At 40.9% G+C, this 12872-nt stretch overlaps 1 protein-coding gene across 1 annotated transcript in view; it reads left to right on the plus strand.

The window, feature by feature from the left end:
* tbc1d31 (TBC1 domain family, member 31) overlaps positions 1 to 11275 on the plus strand; it is a gene marked incomplete at its 5' end in the record, with an annotated part of 18487 nt that extends 7212 nt beyond the window's left edge. The window contains 11 exon segments of the mRNA XM_014020480.1: positions 1875 to 2026; positions 2110 to 2269; positions 5556 to 5744; positions 5856 to 6023; positions 6820 to 6899; positions 6993 to 7139; positions 8846 to 8979; positions 9282 to 9415; positions 9503 to 9682; positions 9767 to 9999; positions 10713 to 11275. Coding sequence (XP_013875934.1) covers positions 1875 to 2026; positions 2110 to 2269; positions 5556 to 5744; positions 5856 to 6023; positions 6820 to 6899; positions 6993 to 7139; positions 8846 to 8979; positions 9282 to 9415; positions 9503 to 9682; positions 9767 to 9999; positions 10713 to 10749 — 1614 coding nt within the window.
* Between the last annotated feature and the right edge of the window lie 1597 nt (positions 11276 to 12872).

Here is a 12872-nt window from a genome sequence, read left to right on the forward strand (position 1 = left end):
GATGAGAGGTCTACAGATGATCATCAGTTATTGTGGATCTGTTCTTGGATTTGATGATTTTCATGTGAGAGAAAGCAAACTCACACAGGTAGATAAATCCAAAAAGTTCTGTCAAGTTCAAAGCACCTCTTCTGATGTTAGGATACGTTTCCTCTGACAGCAGACTGCAGAACTCTCCATCCATGCGACTTGTTGCTCAGGATTTGATCCCAATGTCATTTTGCAGTCAAAACCTCATTTTCAACACCAGAGCTGTCCACCAGAAACACGGACACGAATTTGGACACAATGTCAACCATCCTGGACAAGGTCTTTATAGCTGACTCAATCTCACTTTTATTTTTAAAATCACGGAAAAACATGTCTGCAGCATCAAACACTTCTTTCATAACTTGGTCATTGCTGAAAGACMTTTTTTGTGTTGAGGCAGGATGGGCTACATTAACCTTASCTCTGGTGTGAAAATCGATGCTGTGCGGTTTTAGGAGGAAATCCGCGTTTGTGCATTGTTTTGAAATGCTGTTCCACGTTATCCTTTTTGGACAAGGCAGCGCTCRAATTACATATGAGTCCTCTTCCCACTCCAGGTGAAAATAATAAGTTTTTGTTTGCTTTTTAGCTTGTTTGTCGTTCATTATTTTCCGCCTCAAGATCATGTTTTAAACACGTGACCCTAAAGTCTCGCAAGATCATGTTCGGAGCGCTGTCTCACAGTACCCAAAACTCGTGAGACTACCTTCCTCTGAGCTTCATTCTAAGTCCGGCAGAAGCGGTGGAGGTGGGAGGCGGGAGGAGTTTACATTCCTGAATGCGCTCCCTCCGCTCTCCTCCTCCCACCTCCACCGCTTCTGCTGGAGTTAGAATGAAGCTCAGTGAGCTCCCGACAGGAGCGCAACCTTGCTCTAACAGCTGACAACAGCTCTCGTCAGCTGTTGGAACAAGTTGCGCTTCGCGGGCACCTGGGAAGTCGCCCGCGAGCGACTGATTGGGCACCCCTACTTTAAATCCTTCTTTTTCACATTTAAATCATTCAGTTTGGGTTGTATATAAAGTGTAACTGCAATTTTTTGGTCTGAATTCCTCCTTATTTTAACTTCACCAGCCCCTCTTTCACCACTTTTCTGAGATCTGTTTGCAAGCAGCTCGTTTTGATGCTGTTCCTTTAAGGTGCTTCAAGCTCCTCCCCCTCCAGCTTTTAGACCGGTCCATTCTGGTTTGAGAGAGGAGCTTAGGATTTTTCTAGCGTTGCAGTTTTATTTACAATTTAATTAAAAGATATCAACAACAGAAAACTTGTCCATCCAGCTTTACATGTCGGAGTCTGAGTCTGATCCAGAGTCTGAGTCTGATCCAGAGTCTAATCCAGAGTCTGAGTCTGATCCAGAGTCTGATCCAGAGTCTGAGTCTGATCCAGAGTCTGATCCAGAGTCTGAGTCTGATCCAGAGTCTGAGTCTGATCCAGAGTCTGAGTCTGATCCAGAGTCTGTGGAGAATTAAGATGAGGAAATAGTAGTTGGTAAGTCCAGACCTTACAGTATATGGCAGTTCTGTCGCAAAAAATTGGTCGGAATTGCTCAGAAAACATCATAGAAAATAAAGAAAACTAAACGGGCTGAAAAATGTGACCCAAACAGAATATAAAGGTATCTTTGCAGCACCAGGAGAGACTAAATTCAACTTTTCACCCTCCTAAAGACTCCAGTTACACAACAAAATGYATTTAACAGCTAAAGTGGATTTTGTATGATATGCCCCCTTTAAGAAGTGAGCCAGCTGTCAGACAGCTTCCTGTCAGATTATGTGTTCTGCAGTCGGGTGGTGCTCCTTTTTAAACTTGACAGTTCTGTAACAGTTTACTGCTGCTTGTATTTCAGGTGTTTTTCCTGCCTCTGAGCAACACCATCCTGAGCTGCTTCAGYGATGACTCCATCTTTGCGTGGGAAAGTGACACACTCTTCTACAAGTACCAGCTCCCTGTTTCTGACTGTGGACGCAGAATCTCCTACAAGGCATTTGCTGTCACACGGTGGGCCTCCCACTTCATGTTGGAACACCTTACAGTAAATGTCCTGGGCTGGGGAGCCTCTAACCTGTGTGATGTGTTGGCAGTGATGGTAAAAACCTTGCAGCCGGGGGACGCTCCAACCTGTTGCACCTGTGGTGTTTGGACAGCCAGCAGCTGGTTAGAGTCATTCATATSCCTTCTCAGGTTCGAACCATCAGGCAGCTGGAGTTTCTGCCTGACATCTTCGATGGAGTAGCCCGTCAGGTACAGWCAGAGGAGGACAGGAAAATTGAGCTTTTCTTCATTGTTTTTTGCTGACTAAAGTTCTCTCTGAGGGACATTTCAACATATAAATAAACTGCATATTCACAGTAAATTCACAATAACACTTGAGTGTCATTTTTAAATGAGTGAGCTTCACTCGTAATTAATTTCTCTACAAGTAGAACCTAGTTTTATATAAAATACTGTCTTTTTTTGCCTTTTTTTGTTTTAGCTGAAACTGAAGTTGGTCTAACCTAAAGCTATCATTAATCTCAGATAGATCTACTGTTACCCTGCCAGAGGGGGTCTTTATACTATTAATTGCTCTTTCACTTTGTATTTTCTTAATTCTCCACACCAATAGTTTCCCAGCTCTCTCTCCTTGGTCATAATWARAWTGTTTTAACCACATTAAACTTTTTGCTGCTGCCTCATAWGATAATTTATTATATTCATTCCTCAAACGTAACAATTCACTCTGCTTTATKTGGTYGTCGTCGGCATTTAAGTCTAATTCCAAAAATTTKATTTGTTTATCCAAAATTTCCATTTRTTTCTTTTGTTGTTTGTTTTTTGCACTTGTATAGCTAAGAATTTCACCTCGGATWTAWGCTTTGAATCMTTCCCATCTCACTGAGGYGCAAGTCTGATCYGTATTTAATTCAAAATAAGTATCTATCTTCTCCCCTATCARTTTGACAAAGTTTTGATCCTGTAGCCATTTTGCTTGAAACCGCCAACGGGGTGGATTATGCACAACATTTTCAATGTAAATATTCAGTGAGATAGCTGCATGATCACTGATCACTATACTGTCATACTGACATTGTTTGACCCTTGATAAAAGTTCTCTTGAAACAAGAGAATAATCTATACGTGAGCGGGATTTATGCATACTCGAGTGACAAGAGAATTCTATTTTATCAGGATTTTGTTCTCTCCACACTTCCACCAAGTTGATATCCAATATATATTGATTTATTAATTTTCTAGTTTGAGTTTTATAAATATCTGAGCCAATTGATCGGTCAATATTTGGTTTTAAAGTGCAATTAAAATCTCCTCCAATTACATAAAAACCTTCCTGATGTTATCGAACTCCGCTCGCTGTCGGATGGTTTCTGCTGAAAGATCCTGAACGAAAAAAGTTTATTCCCATCGCATTCAATGTTGCGTTGTTTTGTAGAGCGGAAAACAAATTCCCGATCTTGGAAATTCAGGAAACGGATGAGGACGGCTCTGTGCTGGTTCGGTTTTGGAGGTGCTAGGGTGCGGTGGGCCCTCTCAATGATGAAGGATATATCGGTCTCCAGCCAGCGCGGCAGCATCTCCCGTATAAACTCCAGCAAAGGCCGCTGACCCTCAGCGCTCTCCCGGAGCCCAAAAAGGCGCAGGTTTTTCCTTCGGCCTCGGTTCTCCAGGTCGTCGGTCTTAGTTTCCAAGTAGGATATTCGCTTCAGGGCTTTGGCAAGATTAGCCATACTAGTTTCTAAGAGTTCCTCCCCCGACACGATTCTGTTTTCAGCTTCCTCCAGTCTAGTAGCATTAGCAGCCACATTTTGCTTCACCTCTGCTATGTTTTTCTCCAAAGAGGCGATGGACTTCGTCATTTCACCCATACRGTTATCTATGCTGTCCARTTTGTTTCCAAATCCACYGAACTCTGAATGAAACGACTGAAGTTCAGCAAGCACCGTGCTAAGGTCACACATGCTATCARTGYTAGCRGCCCCCTCTTTGTCTTGATCTGCTACCGAAGTATCAGTTTTAGCTTGTTTTTGGGAACCGCGTTTTCGTGTGAAAATATCACAGTCCTTAAGAGTGGTCGATTTTGACATTTACGGGTCAGATTACGTTTGTAATCCTGGGTTTTTCGAAGTTTTGGTGCAGGTCACACGGAGCATCCACTTTAAGCTGCCATCGTAGTTCGCGGCTCCACAGTGCCCTCCCCCCCCAGCACCATTTACTATAAATACTACTAAATGAATTTTTAAAGTCTTTATTAGATTGTTTAATTGAAGTTAGATCATGGATGGACTCAAACCTTCATTTGAATGTCAGTAGAACCAAAGTCATTTTATTTGGACAGAAGAATTCCAGAAGTAACCTTGATGCAACTCTTGGTTCCCAAACTCTATTTCAACAGACAGCTGTTAGAAAGCTCAGGGCACAGATACAGGACATTGTGCAGCAGGATGGCTTATTTTGGGAAAAGCCTGATGCCTGCAGTTATAGGCTGTGACTCAGTTCATGGGCTGCATCCTCATGAGTGCATATTTGTGGTCCGTGTACATACCTGCACCAAATGCTGTCCCAATTCCTAGGGTCAACCTGATGCGGCTGACAAATGTAGCCCACAGAAAAAAAATCAAAGCTGCATCTGAGTATTCTTCCTGGCTGAGSATATCCCAGGATTCAATGTCCAGTCAGCAAACTAAACGGAGAAACGAAGAAGGGGGGAGTTTTTTATTTTTTACCATGTCGGCATAGTTGGGAAATTCATCATAGACTGAAGAATTAGTTTTTAAATGTTAGTTTAGCAACTTGTTAAATAAGATGCAACTACAAGTTCTGATACTGGAGCTAAACCCAAACCATTAATGTTTTCTTTAATTTATTTACGTGTAATGTTTTAATTGTGAAGTTATTCCTTACACATCCCAACGCATTTTAGGTCTGAAGTGATATAAAACCGATCACTATGGTAATGGAATAGCATGTGGTCACGCAAACATACAGCCAGCGAAGGCTAGACTGTGTTATTTCACAGCAGTTTTATGCAGCCTACTCGTCTTGCATGGGCTGTGTCCTATGTGGGCCGCAGTCTAGGTAGGCTGCAGCCCCTGATTTGAGACACGGTTATAGCCACCCTAAACAATTGGCCCCTCTGAGGATATTCTGTGTTGAACCTTGTGTGATGGTGTTATGTCATGTTATGTCTCAGGCTGTATGTTATTGTTCATGTAGCTGCTGGTTGTTATTGTCTACTTGGTGATGGGAGTGCAGGGGCTGGTTTGTAGAAAAGAATTTCCTCTTGGGGACAATAAAATCTAAAGTCTTTCTTATTGTACAAGTTAAAACTGGGCTGAAAACCAGTTTTTTTTTGGTCTGGAAAGGTACAGAATTTAAGAACTGAAAATGTGCAGGAACCCTGAGTCTGTTATCAACATAGTGGTTTGTATGACACATAGGAATCTATTATTACCTGAAACTGCACAAAGTTGTCTGCAGTGATTGAAAACACCCTGTGAGTTAGTTAATGGGTTTTTTTTTTCTGCCTCCTCAGACATTGGGTGTGTTGAGCCAGGACGGCGTGATGCGTTTCATCAACGTGGACACGTGTAAACTTCTCTTCCACATGGGTTCTGCCGATGACGCCATCACAACAGTGGCTGTCAGCCCGAATGGCCGACACATCGTRGCGATCATGGATAACGGGAGCATTAAAATCTACAGTGTTAAGAGTCTCATACAGGTGGGAGTGTCTTCATACATAAAGGTCACTAGAGTTTGGTCCTAAAAGGCTCCTCCTTTCTTGTGAGTTCAAGTTGAGTGTTTGTGGGTTTCACTCTTCTCCTCTCTGCAGCCTCCTCCCCCTCAGGTGGCTGTAATCTCTGGAGGTGATGGGGAATTCTCACACATCAAGATGAATGTTAGACCAGAGGCAGTTCAGAGACCAGCCATGAGCTCAGGAAGACAAACAAGTGTAAAGATGCTAAGACCACATGCAAGGTCTTCTGTTGAAGATGAAGAGGTAAAAAAATACATGAACAGGACTTTGCATTTTTCATTTAAACAACTTTTTAAAATTGTTCATTATGTTTTAAAGAGGCAATATTATGTGTTTCTCAGGCATACATTTAAATAGTATGCCATAATAAAGTATCTATGTCACCCTTAGCTGTTATTAAAATGCTGTTTTTATGTTTAAATAGAAAATAAACTTATCTTCTCATCACTTCCTCTTCTAAACGCCTTGAAATTGGCCTCTGTCTCTTTAAGAACCACCTTCTGCTTCTGTCCCGTCCATTTTGGGGGGGAGGCTACTATGATGCAGTTTACTTGGCATGTAAAAATACATTTTCTCAAAGGTATTTTTAATCTGAAAAGAGCTTCACTGAGTGATAACTAATGAGAGCTCAACAGACAGTTTAAGTTTCACTTTCAACCGAGAGCCTGCAGGAGTCATTGGCGGGGTGTGTGGGGAGGGGGGAGGGGGTGCGTTCTGCCATGAGGAAGCTCGGCTTAAAGACACGTCCCAGGGGCGTTTCTGATCCCAAAAGACGTTTCTGGTCCCCACCTGTCGTTTTGCTCCTCAGCATGGCTTCCTAAAAACACTACAGGATTTCTCAAACATGCATGAATGAGTCAGAGCAAGGCTTTGGGCATGTTTTTTTTTTTTTTTTTTGAGAGTATAACATTATAACATGATATAAAACTCAAAAAAGTTGATTTTACATGATATTGCCCCTTTAAATACAGAAAACACCACAGTTCAAGTATGTACGTTGAAATTCTTACATTTTAATGTTTCTTACTTTAAAAACTAGAACGAATTACCCGCTGGTCTGAATAAGAAGAGATTGGTGGCTCTGCTTAAAACGTTTGGAGAATATCCTGCTAAATACAGGTAAAAATCTCTTTTTGAAACAAGGGAGAGTAAGTAAGAAGTGTCTGTGTTSCGTCAGTGTTTACAGAAATGTTTTCTGCATCCTCGTTGCAGGGTGTTTGTGTGGCGGTCTTTGCTCTGTCTCCCAGAGAACCACGCAGCTTACAGCAGTCTGACTGACAAAGGCCTTCATCCAGCTGTCTTCACTCTGCACAAAAAGTACCCCATCAAAAGTCACAAACTGCACAGAGGACTGCAGAGGTACTTCTTTCTCGTTTACAYAAAGTGTTGAGAGAGTTAAAACTCTTTAAAATATCTTCAGACTCTGCTTCCAAATAGCCAATCTCGCTTGTAATCCTTAAAGAGATTTTAATTAACAATTCTAAAGGTCTCTAAAGCTTCAAGTTTTTCTTTGGWCTTTGGCTGCTTTTTATTTTTTTTACTCATGTTCTGTCCAATCCTTGAACCTGACCCTGACAGCATTTTGTGAAGTGCGTTCCTAAGAGCACAACATTCACCATCAATGACAACAATGAAATACGCTAAATTTTACACMGAAATATTTAGAAATATTATTTTTAGTTTAATTTACTTCAGCAAAGCCTGAAGTTAAACACTGGTCCATTTTATATTTTGAATGATTGTCCATCTTGAATTCAAGAAATCTTTGGTTGAAGAAGCTAATATTAAAATGCAAAAACAGYTTTCGATGGTGTGGAGGACAGCTGCACAAGTATTCAGCTTGCTTGACTAATAAATGCTTATGTACAGTCGTATCTTTCGTATTATACCACTTAGGCCTTCCTGTTGAGCTATTGGGGCTATTGGCCTGCCTACTCTGCGGCAGGAACTAAAAAAAGTCACAGTGAAAGTACCAGCTCACTCCCCTTACCCTATTGAAATCCATTATAAATGTATTTTTAAATCCACATTTGTCAAATCATAAAATAATGCATMCCTATCTACAATATCTTCTTTTTTAGCTTTATCTCTCTACATTTGATTTTTATATTATCTCAGTCAGTAATGCTTCGTTTTTACGTTTGAGGGATGCTGTAAAAATCACAGATGGGGTCTGCAACGTACCCTGGAAGACGTGTTTGTTAAATTTGCGATTTTTATATCAGTCTGAAATAGTTCAAAATTATCGACGAGTTTATTGTGGAAAAATAATACATTTAAGCAGTTATATAAGGTGGTTGATTTCCTCCCTAAGGAACACTTAGATTAGAGGAGGGTTGAAGGGAATTTTATGACTAATAAATTTAAGACCCAGTCTTGTATTTTTAGCCATCTGGTTTAAACGGAGGAAGAGAGTCAGTTTGTCTTATCAATATAAGGTTGTTCTGTCTGTAATATAAACAAAGTTGGGTTACATTCTAATGTCTGATGTAAAAGGTACCACCTCCAGGAGTGTGACCAGGAAGTCAGATGTACACATTATTTTAGGAGGATGGTTCATCATTACCGGTACTCATTATCAGTGTCTGTCTCAGCCTGGGACAGACACTGGGCTCCTGAGAGGGGTTGTTATTGTTTTGGTTCTGATAATACTCTGGGTCTTTCACTCACAGAGCTGCTGCTGTGCCTGTGCACCGTAGGGAGTCTGATTTTGAATAAAGCTTTTAAGAACGGATCAAATGGTTTTCTGCCAACTTATTCCGACTTCTAATTTATTGAACGGGATTTTTCTACAAGGTTTAATCAAAAACACATTCCACTGTCTGAAAAGGCAAACTGAGTTAAAAAAAAATGAGATATAATAAAAGAAATTAAAATAATAAAACCAACTTTGAAAAAGCTGAAAAACAAGAGCACAATAAATTATTACCAGAAAATCTGTCGTCTTCAAGGCAAATTACAAAGAAATGACGGGTGGCTTAAGACTTTTACACAGTATGCAGCTTTTAATTACAGACTTGTTTTCTTTTATCTGCTGACATTGTGTGATTTTTGTATCCCTGCAGGGTTTTGTCTGCTTTAGCTCACTGGGCAACCGTCTTAGGACAGATGGAGTACCTCCCTCTGATGGCTTTTCCTTTTGTTAAGCTTTTCCAGAACAATCCCTTGCTTTGCTTCGAGGTGGTGGCCACGGTCTTAGGTACTTCACCACAGTGCAACTTTACTCTGTTCATGTGAAGAAATTAGAAAGTTTTACAACCTGTCTGTTAAAGCTGCTTTGAGGTAGCAATGATTGAAAGTTTCAGCCTCTAAAATAACTTCCACCACAGTCACCAGTATGAAATCCAAATAGCCTTTTGGCTGTTTGTTCATTCAAAGCCTAAGCCGTGTAACACACAAAGGTTTTGTACAGTTTATACTCTTAAAACTTCCACTGATGTTTAAATCTGTGTTTTTATTGCTCAGTTGACGTGTGTTTGAGTCAGATGTTTGTTTGTGCAGTGAATTGGTGCCAACATTGGTTYGAGTATTTCCCCAACCCTCCTCTGAACATGTTGAGTGTAGCAGAGAATGTTCTGGCTCATCATGACAAGGAGCTGCTGCAGCATCTGGTGGACTGCGGTGTCACTTCACAGGTAACCTCCCCCTGGAGAAACTCACAGTTTCCACTAAATGATAGATTACATGTGAACGTCCTTGTTTTGTGTCTTTGTTTGTCCCAGCTCTATGTGTGGCCCCTGCTGGAGACACTGTTCTCCGAGGTTCTAACACGTGATGAATGGCTCAGACTGTTTGACAACATCTTCTCTAATCATCCATCGTTCTTGCTCATGGCCTGCGTGGCTTACATCATCTGCTGCCGGGAGCCTCTGCTGCTCTGTGGCCAGAAAAAAGACTTTGAGGTACACTTCCTCCTGTTTTTTTTTTTTTTCATGAAATAAACATTTGTTTTGTCAACGGTTGTCACAAGTTTGTCTCATCTTCAGTACTTTTTTCACCATCGAAACAACCTGGACGTTGGAGCCCTGATAAAGAAGATTTATCTGCTCATGAGCAGCACACCAGCTGACATCCATCCCAGGACAATGCTCTCAGACTTTACGCCACTCACCAGCGGCCAGTACCCTGTGTTTAACCAGTACCCAGGATTCATAGTGGAGTACCAAAGCAGGGAGAGGGAGAGAATACGACTGCAGGAAATGGAGTATTTGCATGAAAGGTGAGAGGTTTGTTAGGGTTGGGCGGCATTGATCATTTTCGTACAACCTAATGTAACCTGTAGAAAATACTGCGGTACAGTTTTCCCACAATGGGGTGGGGGGAGTCTGGTGTGTTGAGTAATTAATAATTAATGGAGAAATGGCTGTTTGTGAGTGTAGCATAGGGTGAGCCTGTTTCTGCACTCTGCCACACTTTAAGTTGGGGCACCAGTCAGTTTAACTGTGGAATAATTCACACTTTGAGAAATCACTCTTGTATACTAACATGTGAGATCATTAGATTTAACAATGAACTCTTCCCAAATCAATGAGTACTCAAGAAGGAAATCAAATTTGTCTTTATGGTAATTTAAGAAAAAAAAAGAAAAATCAAGTTYCATGAATAATGGATAAAAATAGAAGAAAAAAAGATAAAATAATAAAGGCTTTGGAAATAGTTTAAAAGGGTGTGTTTGAAGTACTTAGATTATCAGATGTAAATCTAAGGTAAATAAAAATAAATGTGATCTTGTTTTGTTTATATGCACTGAGTTTAAGCAAAGTTAACCATTTTAAAACTGTTTACTGTTGAATTTGGGATGAGAGAGGAATGTTAAGATGATAGATTCATTTTAGTTTTTATTTACTCCTTTATCACTTCAAGCCAGTAAATAATTTTATCAATGTGTTGCATCAGCTACAACCAGACTTGACCTGACGTTCTCGTCCACAGAAGGAGAGGGCCTCATTCAGACCAGATGGACATATAAGCAGCCTTACCCCATTGTTGAGCTCCAGGACTGGTACTGGGCAGCTTGGCCGATTCTGGCTCCCCAGATTCTGAGATCTACAGCCGTCTGAGGTCACTCWCARCCGCAAGGCTGCTGAAGAACTGATSAAGAGTTGAGGTCCAGTTTGTCAAACAGACCTCCAGTGTGCTTAAATCCTTCAACCCAAATATTTATTGCAGTTGAACAAAGTTTTCTTCTCAGTTTAAACTTATGAGTTTTGTGTTGTTTCTCAGATACAGACCAACCTAAAAACGAACAGTAGAGACAGACGAACAGGACCCAAGTGACAGAAGTGAACTCTCCTTTAGAACAGCTTCTGTGTTTACATCACTAGATTGTCTGAGCCTCTTTCTCAAGGCTGTTTAACCTAACTGTGAATGTATCTCTGCCCAACAGCTTTCAAAACTTGAAATTTGAATGACATCTGGATTAACTGTTCAGTTTATATTGATGTCAGTCATATGTGACAACACTGAAATAAAGAAAATTTGTTTTTTTCTTTAAATTTGAAGAATTTCTAGTCTTTATATTCATGATTCAGTGTTAAAGAACAATAGATCTTACTGAAAAGACATTATTTCAAGAGTAATCTTGAAAATAACTTTTAAAGGGGACAAACAGTGTTTCACAAAAGGGAGTACACCCCTCACATTCCTGCAGATATTTAAATATATCTTTTAATGGGACAACACTGACAAAATGACACTTTGACATGATGAAAAGTAGTCTGTGTGCAGCTTAAATAACTAAATTTATTCTTCCCTCAAAATAAACTCATACAGCCAGTAATGTCTAAAGCACCTGCAACAAAAGTGAGTACAGCCCTTCGTGAAAGTTCCTGAAGTGTCAGTATTTTGTGTGGCCACCACTATTTACCAGAACTACCTTAAGTCTCCTGGGCATGGAGTTCACCAGAGCTTCACAGGTTGTCACTGGAATGCTTCTCCACTCCTCCATGATGCCATCATGGAACTGGCAGATATTTGAGACTTTGCGCTCCTCCACCTTCCGCTTAAGGATGCCCCAAAGATGTTCAATTGGGTTTAGGTCTGGAGACATGCGTGGCCAGTCCATCACCTTTACCCTCAGCCTCTTCAGTAAAGCGGTGGTCGTCTTAGAGGTGTGTTTGGGGTCATTATCATGCTGGAACACTGCCCTGCGACCCAGTTTCTGGAGGGAGGGGAGCATGCTTTGCTTCAGTGTTTCACAGTACATATTGGAGTTCATGTGTCCCTCAGTGAAATGTAACTCCCCAGACCATGGCAATCCCACCACCACGCTTGACTGTGGGCATCACACACTTATCTGTCACATGACATTTCGGAGGGAAAATGACAAGCAGTGTGTTCAATTTGGACATTTAAGGCTGTRCTCACTTTTGTTGCTGGTGGTTTAGACATTAATGGCTGTATATTGAGTTATTTTGAGGGAAGAATAAATTTAGTTATTTAAGCTGCACACAGACTACTTTCATTGTGTCAAAGTGTCATTTTGTCAGTGTTGTGCCATGAAAAGATATACTTAAATATCTGCAGGAATGTTGTAATGTCATGGCTGCTTCTGGAACAGGCTCATAAATATTTGATGATGGAACCGATGATGGTAGCAGAACGAATTCTGAAGTGTACAGAAACATTTTGTCTGCCAACGTGTGGAGAAATTCATCCAAACTAATCAGAAGGAATTTTATTATGCAGCAGGACAACGACCCAAAGCACACTGCCAACAAAACAAGACTTCATCAGGGGAACAAAGTGGAAGGTTTTAGATCGGCCAAGTCAATCAGCTGACCAGAACAAATGGAGAAACCCCATKTTTTAGTTGTGAAATTCAACTCAATTCATCTACAGGCCAGCGGTCACTCTTTCAGGGATGAAGATGTTCTCATCCTTGATAGAGGAACATTGGTTTGAGAGAGGAGTAAAGGAAGCCATCTTTGTGAAGAAAGACCGTCCATCATTAAACAGAGGTGGAGGCCTTCGTGTCCAGTTGTCCTCCTCCTACAACGCAAGTATGACTCAGCCCCGTGAGCAAAAGATGTGAATCAGAGCCCCAACAATAGTCAGATGATGGGGCACATGACCCTCTATGAACAATAGAGC

This window comes from Austrofundulus limnaeus, unplaced genomic scaffold, assembly GCF_001266775.1.
Source record: "Austrofundulus limnaeus strain Quisiro unplaced genomic scaffold, Austrofundulus_limnaeus-1.0 Scaffold253, whole genome shotgun sequence".
NCBI lineage: Eukaryota > Metazoa > Chordata > Actinopteri > Cyprinodontiformes > Rivulidae > Austrofundulus > Austrofundulus limnaeus.